At 43.8% G+C, this 12,185-nt stretch overlaps 1 protein-coding gene across 1 annotated transcript in view; it reads right to left on the reverse strand.

The window, feature by feature from the left end:
* Window positions 1–1,730: 1,730 nt before the first annotated feature.
* The window catches only part of CCBE1 (collagen and calcium binding EGF domains 1), a 194,672-nt gene continuing 184,217 nt past the window's right edge, over window positions 1,731–12,185 (reverse strand). Inside the window, exons 11-12 of the mRNA XM_090037216.1 lie at window positions 5,722–5,757; window positions 1,731–4,913 (exon numbers count right to left, since the gene is read on the reverse strand). Of these exons, the coding sequence (XP_089893342.1) occupies window positions 4,680–4,913; window positions 5,722–5,757 (270 nt within the window). The 3' untranslated portion in view covers window positions 1,731–4,679. The remainder of the gene's footprint in view (window positions 4,914–5,721; window positions 5,758–12,185) is intronic.

Genomic DNA, 12,185 nt, shown 5'->3' on the forward strand with positions numbered 1-12,185 from the left:
TTGGGAGCTACATAGCTAATTCCCCAAGCAACAGCCTCCATTTTTTCTGACATCATTGCAGTCATAACTATATCATAATAGAGATGGCTCCCCATGAGCATGGTGCAGTGTCAGGGTTTGCAAGAAGTACTTCCCCACCACAGGGCTAGAGTGGTCAGTATGATAACCTGAAAGCCACCATCATGAGGACTCTTCTTGGTGGCTCTAAAGGCAAACACAGAAAATGGATTTAGACTGTGTCTGCACCAAGCTTCTGATCAATACAAAGTGAAGCAAACACAACAGTGGAAATGCTATAGTAGCAGTGGTGAAGAAGCCACCATATTTACCTTGGACAACAATCTCCCATTCTGAAAATCAGTAGGGTAGATCTGTGGTAGTTTATGGCCCTAAACGCTTCTGTTCCCTTAAAACTTTTAGGTTGTATCTACACCACAGCAGCAGACTGTGCAGTCTCACCAATGATGCCCATCACCCTCTCCTGCTCCGTGGAGGTACTATGGTTACAAGGTACCATGATTACATAGCTACGTTTAAGAAGTAAATCATATTCTAATGCTCTTAGGAAAAATACTCTCCTACCACCAACTCCCCCCAAAATATGTCATATGCACACAAAGTTACGCTGACAAAAGCAGTCAAGGAGAATGAAAATGAGGTTCCTGTGGGACAGTATGCCACTTAACAGGCAGGCACACTTGTTACAAATGAACAGGTCTTGCATGTTGTAGGGAAAACAGCTCACTGGTAAGGTATTCATGAGGATAGAGCCTTAAAAACTTACCAAGCATTAAGGACATAAGTAATAGGGATGGGGGAGATTTTACATCCAAACTTTTTCAGTTGAAAACTGGGTTTCTGAGTGAAGTATTTTTTGAGAGAAAAATACCTGCTTTCTGTGGAATATTTGAACCTTTTCCTCAATAAAAAAGAACCCGCCAAAGCCGATAAGTTGTTCGTTTTGACTGGGAAATATCATTTCCCATGATGCGCCACACCTATGGGATTGTCATGGCACACTGTGGCTCTCAGCAAGAACAGGGAGCCTGATGCATTATACACCATGTAGCCTGATTAGGGAATAGAGCCTAAGGGTAAAGGTGTTCACACTGTAGCCTGATTAGGAAATAGAGCCTAAGAGTAAAGGTGTTCACACTGTAGCTTCCTGAGGTAGTCTGGAGGCTAACTTGAAATTTTCAGCCAAAAACCTTTCCACCGAAAATTTTCTGATGTATTGAATGATGGATTGTCCGCTTACTATCACTCTGCATAGACCAAGCCAAAAAATGAACAGAGTGGGTGTAAGCAATGCACTGAGGTCACTCTGGGCACCACCCCATCAAGCTCTCAGACTGGCTTACTGGTGAGGACACAGGACGTCTCTAGCTGCAGGTACGTTACATTTTGATGCATTTGGCTTCTTTGGAGCAGGAAGGAGTGGGCAGAAAGTGGTTTAATGGTGTCATTCTGTACCATGGGAGAAGGCAGCCTAGATATGCCCCAAATCTCTATTTTGATATGAACAGGCCACTTTACTGTATAGGTACAGCTTGGTTATATGTGGAACAACAGAGTAGGCTGAGCTGCCTGCGTCAGGTGGGTGATGTTCCAGTGCCACTCCCAAGCATTTTGTTTTTACCACATTAAATCTGGAAAATTTCAACAGCAAAAAAGAGTTTTTAAAAAACAGAAACAACTACCAACATAAGAAAAATATCTTTGTTATTAAGAATACTTCATATAATCACAATCATTTTATACATAATCTAGTATTTCATATACTTATTATAAATAAAGAGAGCAGTATAATTATCAAAATGTATAACAAAACTTGTGTGCCTGTTGGCAAATAAATTCACAGACCCAGTCCTCATCTTACATTGATACCGACTGGATTCTAATGTGTTATTTATGAAATACAACTGGACAGTGACTTGTTAGAAACCTTACCTGCAATACCAATGACTTATGTGTGCATTACTCTAAAGCCACTTAATCTTAATTTTTCCCCCTATTTTTCAGATTCACCCTGATTACAAGGACAGCTTTCAGGTCACTATGTTTTACTTCAGTATTTCAACTTTATGAGAATAGCTTGTATAGGGAAGACTCCATCAGCTTCGTTGGTTTTCTTAGAAATAAACACAAACCCACAAATATTAAAATTTTCTCCACCGCTACACATTTTTGCAGATGTTTCCATTAAATACCTTTTATATCCCACATTAATAAAATAATGAACTCTTTATCATCATTCTGTTTATAACTCAACATTTTAACTTATTTCTTTCTAATAAAATTATACATAGTATTTAATTATACAAAACAAAGCTGTCATGTGCAGGAGACTAAATAATGATACTAGATGTAAGAGCAGCTGTTTGTATGTTCAAATGTTGGATTCTTGCTTCTTGTAATTTTAAAAGCCATGATGAAAATTATTTACAGCCAAAGAACCCCTTTCCCCAGTGACCCAGCTGGAATCTGGAATTTGTATTTATACAAAGTTTCAGGTTAGTTGAAGAAAAGAACATGGCTTACCTTTCTATCTGAGGATTTGTGCCTATATAAATATCCTAAACAAAGTGATTTCTGATATAGCTCAGTTATTGTGAAAATTACCATAAGGTTAATTGAAAACATAACAAGAATGGTCCATACAAACCATATCTGTACTATAAACATGCCCGCAGTTAAATCACCTTAGGCAGGTCTGCACAAAAGGGGGTTCCCTGCCATGTGGAAATAGGAGACCTGCTTCAGCTGTACCAGGCCCAGTCCCTGGGATCCAACTAAGGGCACTTTGTGTGTGTGAGGACCATGTGGAGGGAGGGACACAGAAGGACAGGACTAGGGGGAATAGCTACTCCCCTTAATCCCTATGCCATGCTTGTTCCATAGAGGGACAAAGCCCTTTCAACCCCACACCCTCCAGCACTAGAATGACATGATGGAAATACTACAGCTCTGATTCAGGAATGGACTTCATCATGGGGGTAACTTTAAGCGCATAATCAATCCCAATGGTCTTTAGTGGAACTGCTCATATTCTTACTGCCAGGCATGTGCCTTGGCACCATCTTGATTCAAGGTGAGATTTCTCTTCCATTAGGTATGTCTATGCAACAAGGCAATTTGTCCCTTCGAGTTCTCTGGTCAACCCAAACTGAGGAAGCTTCTCATGCATTATTTGATACACCTGAAAAAGCAAAGCCTAGGACTAAAAATCAGTGTCCAATTCCAGATCACATTTGCAGGGGGAGGGAATCTTGAATGATTCCCCATCATTACTCTGCATTTTGAAAACAATCAACTTGATCCAGCAGGTTGTGTTAAACGTGTACTCATGTGTACATTTAGAGTCTATGACTATGACATTCATATGCAGATCCTACAAGAAATTACCTCAGTAGGCCACAGACACTGCTGGTGCTTTAGGTTACTTGCATTTTGCTGTCCATTTGTCCCTTGGACACATTTTTTTTTTCCAAAACACTACCTCTCCACCCCTTGGTTGTCAGAATTACTTGAATCAGCAACTCAGGAGAGAGAGATTTTTCGAATATTGAGGGTCTTTGAGCCATGGTATAAGAACCACTGTAATTAGTCTAATCTGCATCAATCACACAGTTCCTTTTAATGTGGGGCACACATTTAAGATCAAGAGAACAAGAGTGAAGAAATACCTTACTTATTAACATTGCCTGAAACATACAGGTGGCAAGTAACTGGAACGCGGTTAGAGGAACTGAAATGTCCTCCAAAGAAAATATACACAAGAGTTCCAGATTTCACAAACTTCAGGAAGCTTTTCTGAATATGCTGGCTCCCCTGCTGACAGCATGCCGAGTCAGCATTACAGCCTAATCTGCAACATTTGTATGACAAGGACAGTGCTATAGGTGCAGACATTATAGCATTTGTTCTCTTGCAAAGAAGGCATGAAAGTGATTAAAAAACTAAACAGAGATTTTGGGAAAGACCTGTTTGTTTCACTGCTCAAGTTTGCTCCTGGAGGAGTGTTCAATACCTGAAAATGAAATGGAGAATAAAAGGTTTTCCTATGCATGTGTTACAGGGATTTTAACGTTAAACGTGCTGTAAAATCAGAAGCCATGCAAAATATGACATTGAAGGAAAATATGCTTAACACACTGAAAAATTGTTCACGTAGTATTTAGACCAAAATGGTGGCAAAAACACCCTCAGCTTCAGCAATTTGAAACAGATACTGTATACGAATGAAGTGCAATCTATTCTGTGACGCCAACTTTTCAGTGTAGAGAGATGTAAGGAATGAGTGCCTTCTCAATACTTTATTCCCACTTGCAAACATGATTCCCTCTCTGCTTAGAAGGCGGGGGGAGGGGGGGGGACATGGGGGGAGGGAGGGTTGTCCTCTGTGCTCCTTTGACCCTCCCCAGCACCACTGAAAGTGGGATCAGAATCAGACCGCTTATGTCAAGCAGTGATTGCTTTTGTTTATAACAAGCTAACCTATCTCAGTGATGCCTGCTCTTCCTCTCCAGCTCTTTTGTCGCTCTTGTGTCTTCTCTTGTATCTCTCCTGTTCTGATGTTTAAATAAAAACCTGGACAATAATGTAATGATTTATATCATCAGTGCATTTTTTCTGTACAGCTCTACACAGTTTTCCTAGGCACGTTTAACCAAGCCTGGCTAATGATGGGCTGCTTTCTCTGTCCTGGGGTCCCTGGGTGCAATCCTTTGTCTGTAGTCTTCTCCAGAGCCCAAATCTACCGTGTCATGATAGTTCATGAATTCCTGAGGTAAAGGAAATTCCTCCGTTGATGAGTGAGTCCTGTGCCCAAACACTCTCTCCTGCAGCTCAGCAATGTCATTTCTGATGTCTGCCATCATCAGCAGCAGGAAGTCAAATGAGCCTGGAGGACCCTGCGAATATGTTGTGCAGTCATTATTCATACTCATTACTTAGCACTCATCTGGTGCTTCACACTTTCCATGCACTGAACACACACGGATGTAATTATCTTCCCCGGGGCACAATTCAGGCATTGGTTGCATACTACTGTCTGCTTGAAATTAATTGTCTCCCCTTAAATAAGCCTTGAATTATCTCAGAAAACAAACTTAAAATAATAGAATTAACCCTTGCCCAGATGAACTGTCCAAGGTCTACATCCCACCACAGTCCCAATGACTTGAAAACCACACTTTTAAAGACATGAAGGTGTATAAATACCAGTGGGAGTACTGGCCTGCTACACCAAGGCTGATTTTCACCCTGACAAACAAAAGTGGGGTTCACCATTCCCCATCTCCGTCTTTTCCTCTTCTAATTTTTATTCATTAACCGTACCAACACCCTTTCACTGGCCTAATGCGTCTCTCCCCTTAAGGAAACCATTTGCTGGCATTGTCTCAGTTAGGTTTGTTACTGCCATTTACCATCTTTTAGCTAATTAGTCCCATTGGAACGACAACAAACTAGAAAAACACACAGGTTTTGCTTTCAATATGTCCAGTGAAGGGAGAAGACAGTGAGTGGATCAACAAGTGCTCTGGTAACGGAAATAATGAAATTATCTTCTGTGTAATAAGTCTTTTGACAAATACAAGCTCCTCTTTACAGTACAAAGGGTTGCTTTTCCCATTGCTCTCTGAGAGTGACACTATTCCCACTCCCTTCTCTGCAGTAGAAATGCCAGGTGGGTACATTACGGCTGGAAGTGACACTTACAGGTGTCCCTTTTGGTCCTGGTGCTCCTCTCTCCCCCTGCAATAAAAACCAGCTTCATGAATGCATTGCAATTAAAGCCATCAGAAAATTATACTGCTTTGCCATTATTCGCATACCACCCCTGCTAGCTTCATCCAGTAAAGCAAATAAGTTAAGGGGAGCCACCTCATCTGACATACCGGGAACTGGCCCGGGATCTCCACAGCAGAGGTAGGTTGAACTGAAGAGCAAAAGCTTCCTAGTTGGGGCTGTGCAACTCTCACTCCCTGTGTATGTAGCACTGAAGAGGGTCCATAACACACACTTGCCAGCATATTAAACAGACATTGCAGGCTCATGGGTCAGGAAGAAAGTCTGCCCAATGCATACCATGAAGGAATTAACAGCTGGATCTGACAGCTTTGTTTTGTGTGGAAACTTCAGTCAGGTTTCCTTGTCAGAAACTGGTCTTCATGACTGTCCCAGCTCTTGCTTTCTTTAGATTCAGCTCTGAAGCACAATCTAAGGAAGCATTATAGTCCTGAACTTCCTAGAAGCGGTCACCTTTTGGCAGACACTGTTTTAGGAATGCATGCCATAGTCATACCCTCTCTTGGCCTTGCCCAACTCCACAACCCTTAGTTCAGTGCAGAATTTTGCTCAGATTTCTTCACATTAGACACCAGTCTCTCTGTACAGGCACTGAGGACAATTAGTAAGTGTGAGCATTGCTGCCTTCTGTTTCCATGCTTTCCACAGCCACATTCAGCAACTGGTAAATTAGAGGATTACTGAAGTAGCCCCAAGGCAAAACTTTCAAGCCTTGTCTGGCAAAAATAAAAATCTCTCCCTCCCTCACTCCCTCTCTCTCTCACACACACATGTGTACACACAAATAATCAATTTTTTCAAATGTTTGTAGAATTAACTCTCCAATAGCCTGAAGATATAAAATAAATATATAACAATTTCCAATCAAAACCACTGCTGGTTGTATAACAAAGCCCAACATAAAATACACACCCAAGCCAAGAGTACAGGCCAGAGTTTTTTCTCCACTCACGACAGCTCTGTAATAGTTGTCTGGCTGAACATCTGATGCATTGGGTAAGCAGCCAACTACAAGATTTAGTTTCTATTATCATTTGTTAGATATAAGACTAAAGTACATTTTTTCCTGCAACAGTTGAGATCAACATTCAGTTTCCTGGGCTCTGAACATAGCAAGAAAATAAGGTGGAAATACCAAAACAAGAAGCCCCAGAAAATGAGATCAGAAGGATACAGTCATGCAGAGAACAGGTTGCAGAAGAAACCAGCAGCTCCTGTTGACAACGCTCAGAGTTAGAAGACCTGGATCTATCATGTGGTGCAGACAGGGATAGCACAAGAAGGAGCACAAAAATGAGAAATCTGTAAGCAGAGTTAAGCACATTTCATATGTGTGATGACAGAAGTGGGAGAGACATAAGGCATTTTCAACTGGGGTTGCAGAAGAGAAGTTTCATAAGTAGAGCATACAAAGACAACTGTCTTAGTACTTCAGAGTAGCTGTGATTGTCCTTTGTTTATCTTTCCTAAAACATGTTGCTAGTTATGGCACAGAGATGGATATATAGACATGTTTTGATATGCACTCATACATTAAGGTGACCCTCCCATTAAAAATAATGACATTTAGGACCACTTGTATGTTCTACCAGATAAAAAATATGGGTGTAGGAAACTTCATTTTAACTATACCTTTTTCTATTCCTCCTTGAACATGCACTTTGTGGCCATATGCTACAACATTTGTGTCATAAGCTAGCTGCTTTCTTTAGATACACAAACTTTGTACCAATAAATGGCTTAACGCTGTGGGACATATGTAAGCTGAAGGAGTTCCATGGCTTTTCACTGAATTAAATTGATTCACATCACCTGAAGCTATGGCCTACTATTACTGAGGCCTCAGGGCAAATTTTTAAAAACCACCCGCATGATTAGAAGCTTGAGTCTCAAGCAGCCTAGCTGTTTAAGTACCTCTTTGTATTGAAAGTCAGGGGACTTGGGTAATTAGGGTGCTGTTACAGCTTACCTTTAAGCCATTCTAAATCTGTGGAATATTATGCCCTCTTAAATTTAGAACGGTTTCAGAGCAATCCCAGACTAAGGCTTACTGCCATTTCAGACCTGACAAATGTGACTTGCCACAAGAGGGCCTGGAGAGCAGGGACAGGAACAGGGACTCTATCCCTCCTCTCTTGGGGGGGAAAGGGGTGAGAGGGTGCCATGTAGGTTAGAGGCAGAGAAGCCAGCATGGGGTCTGCAGCTTCCCTCCCTCCACAGCTGCAGAAGCTGAGCTGGAGCTGCAGTGGGAGGGGAGAAATCTTGAAAAGCTATTTGAAGTGAAGTGGGGGAAGGGAGGAAGAAGTAGAGAGATAGGAATGAAAAAAAGAATAATAATAATTTTTAAAAAGGACCAAAATTACACATGTGTGTCACTGGACTGGGATTGGGTTGTGGGGGAAGGGGCACGGGGAGTGTTGGGTTACAGGGGTGACAGAGGTTGTGTTAGCTGGGATGAGGGAGATGTCCTGGCTGGGAGAGCAGTGGGGGGAGGCCTCCTCCAAGGAATCCTGCTAAGCCACAGTCGCTCTCCTGAGCTCACCTGGGCACAAGGCCACCCAGGCTGCGCTCCTGCTCCAGACAGTGGAAACATTCAATTCATTCCCTGCAGTGGGTACATGTAATTAATTGAATTTCTTCTGTGCCACTTGGCCACAGGTTCCTTGAAACCTGGCAACTTCTGCTAGCTCATGCTGCTTGATGGTGGGGGGGTCTTGCCTGCCTCCCCCTTCCCCCACAAGTCCCAGTGGTCCCATCCTGGACCCAGCTGGTATGGGCTGGTCAGTGAAGGGGAAGGAAGGCAGAGCCAGGGCACAGGGCTAACAACCAGCATGCTCGCTGCATGGCACACAGCATACACCAGGGCTCCATGCACTTGCTAGGAACTAACCTCCGCTCCCACCTTGGAACTACCAGGCAGCCAGAGCATGGAGCGTGGGCAGCATACTTCCCCAGGCTCCATGCTCTCACTTCCTGGTGGCACCATGCTGGTAGCAGAGCGCTGGGGGTTATCATGCAATTGAAAATACAAAAATTAAACTGAAAAAAAAGTCAAACTAAAAAATTAATTTTCCACGCAGCACTAAAATGTGGAACATCATTAGGGAACATCACAGTGGTTCAAATTGTGTTTCAGGTTTGATAGTGATTGCAACAGAGACCTGATGAAGTATTTGATTCCAGTATTCTATTATCACCCTGCTTAGAACTGAGTGAAAGATGTGCAGCAAATAATTTTATTTCACAAACGCAGCCTCTTTATCTGAGCAAAGCACTATTTCTTCCATACAAACACATACTTTAATCCAATTTATTTTGCCAGTAGCTTTTTGCACTTTGGTAGGGTTATCCAACTCACCTGCATGTTTAGACAATGGGTGCTTGTACACATGTTGATATTATGATGTACACCTGATGAAAATGTCCCTTTGTGTGGCTTAATGGCATCACACATTATATGTATGTAAGTTTTGGGGGTTTGAAATGATTTTGCATTGTTGCAAACTAAACTGCATCCTGATATAGCTTAGTTTGCAACATTGCAACTTGGAAAGTTGCAGCCATTAGTCAGCTCACCCTCCAGCTTTGCAAGACGCAGGCAGGCTCCACAGGAAGAAAGGATCAGGCTCTTCATGGCTTCTCCCTTTGGCAGGCTCCTGCAGCTGGCAAGATGTCTGGGGCCACCCAGGAATGGACTGGTTTGCCCCTGGGGCAGTATGGGGAGGGGGCAAGAGTGCAGCTGGGTGTGCTGGAGGCTGGAGAAGGTGACAGGTACAGTGCATGGGGAGCGGGGCCACTCAGGCAGGCTTCTAGCTTCTCCGAGCCCACTTAGACTTCCAAAGCCCCACACACCACCCCTGCTGCCTTCTCCAGCTGCCAGCACACCCAGCTGCCCTCCTGCTGCCTCCCCACGCTGCCCCAGAGGCAAGCTAGCCCATTCTTGGGTGCCCCAGGTGTCCTGCCAGCCCTGGGAGCCTGCTGAAGGCATAAGTGGTGAGGGGCCCGATCCTTTTTCTCTGTGAAGCCTGCCTCTCCCACAGCTGGGGGGTGAGCTGACTGATTAATGACACAGATTAATGGCCCCCTGCCTGTGGGAGAGGTAGGCAGGCTTCGCTGAAGAAAAAGGATCAGGTCCCTCACCACTTCTGCTGTCAGTAGGTGCCTGGCAAGCTGCCAAGGCAATAAGACATAGACAGTGCCAGTAATCATTTCAAGTTAGGGGGCATAGAATGCAGCCCTAAGGACTAAAAACCCATCACGTGCACAAGCACCCTGCATGTTCACATCATCTTTAGACTACATATAATCAACCCACCCCATAGGGCAGGACTGTTCAACGGGCATCCCACAAGATGCACGTTAACTGCTAATTCACTGCATGCAACCTGCAGGTTACCATTTGGCCTGCCCTGACCTATGGGATGGATAGATCATTATACAGTCTAAAGATTATTGGTGTTTGGTACCTGAGATTGGTCAGCAAGTATCCAGCGTAATTTCTCCCCTGAATAGAAGAGCAGGTCAATTCGTCTGAGACAAACAGGGTGCATCTACATGTGCAATGAATGCGCACAAACTCCAACATTTATTGCTCCAGAGTTTTTTGCTCGAGGACGCACCATCTGAATGTGCGCCCAGAAGCAAAAAACTCTGGAGCCTATTGTTCTGGAAAGTATTTGTGTGCAGCACATGGAGCCCAGTTGGAGCAGCTTACTGTGATACCAATTTTGAAATCTGGTATCACAAATTTTGCTGCCTGTTATGGTAGTGAAATGGACTGCAGAAACATTCAGGAAAAGGGAACCTGAAAAGACAAAACTGTGATCAAAATATATTTATTTATTGGATTATTTCCCCAGTTCTGTCTGCCATGGAAAACTTTGTATGTATGCTGACAATACAGGAATTGAACTGGCTGATATGAGCATGGGCCATGGAAACAGGCCTAGCAGGTGCCCCCTTCATGACCTGCAGGCCTGTCACTCAAGCCTGACCTAGCAGGCTCAGTTGTCACAGACAGCTTGTTGCCACGCTTGCCCAGCATATGATTGGAATGAGGTAATCCCTCTAGAAAGTTCGGTCAGCCAAGCAGCCTGATTGGCTATAGGACTGCTTTAAAAGATTGACCAGCCCCTCCCTCGGGGGGACATCGCCTTTGCTGGAGACAGAGGCTGGTGTTCCAGGGACTGTCTCTCAGTCAGGCTTCTGGGCCTATCGATCTCTCTCCCTTTCGGTGAGCTCTCGATACGTCTTTATCTCCGATCGTGCGCTGTGTTTGATATATCGATTCTTCAGCTCTTGGACTGTTTGGCTTGATTTTGACCTCGGCTTTGGAACATCCTACGGACTCTGGTTTTCTACCTACCTGACTATCGACCCCAGCTTCATTTTCTGATTACGATTCGCCTCATCCTCGTCAACTTCATGTGCATCTCTGCTGTACCATACCCCGGCTTCCGACCTCGGCCATCCTCACGACCGCCGCCACGCTTCGTTCTTCTCGGCAAGTTACAGTTTTGTTACTGTTCGTTTTGTGTGTTCACCCATTATGAGCTGTTGACCAGCCCTGAGACTTAACCAACAGGCAGCCGCACCTATCCCGGGCTTCGGCACCAGGGGTAGAACGCAAGGGCTTGCTGGGGAACCTCGTGGGCCAACAGACCCCTTTGTTGTTTGCTCGTTCATCTGTTCGTTACTGTAACCGAACTGTGCCTACGCTCCACCAAACGTAAATTAAATAAATTCCACCTTGTTTAAGAAACAAACACGCCTCTGTGCCGCTCAGCGCTCCGCCGCTGCTAATCCCAACCTGTTCGTCGGCTTTCCAATTGCCGCCCGTTCCACCGTGACCCCGGGACCCTTCACAGGGAGGGTATCCCAACACTGTCCTTATGACAACACTGTATTTTTAAGCTAAGAAAACCTTCATGTGTGCTCTAATTATTGCATGTTCATACTAGTGATGATGGATAAACAGAAACGCATGTATGCAGCAGTTATTTTATGAAAAAATAGCCCTGCTGAAATAACGTATTACTTTACACCAGCTGGGGGAAACACTGAGTAAAATGCACAGGCTGAGGTGTTGCAGACAGTTGACTTTTCTGTTATGTGGCCCAGATATCTTGATCCATGATGGAAAGGGAGTAAGGGGCAGGGGGCTCTCCAGAAAAACACCAGAGAAAGTGCTAGTGAGAAATGGAAATATAAAATGTTGTGTGAAATTCAAGATTGGTTTTGAAAAGTACTCAGTATTGGCATATTTTTGCTGCCAACAAAAGCCAGGTGTAAAATTCCCATTGCCTCCAATATAAGCAGAAGTGTACAAATGCTGGTCCTTTTTAATCCTTTCTCTTACAATAGTGAATAAAATC

This window comes from Crocodylus siamensis, chromosome 3, assembly GCF_052110815.1.
Source record: "Crocodylus siamensis isolate JL-2025a chromosome 3, ASM5211081v1, whole genome shotgun sequence".
Classification (NCBI taxonomy): Eukaryota; Metazoa; Chordata; order Crocodylia; family Crocodylidae; genus Crocodylus; species Crocodylus siamensis.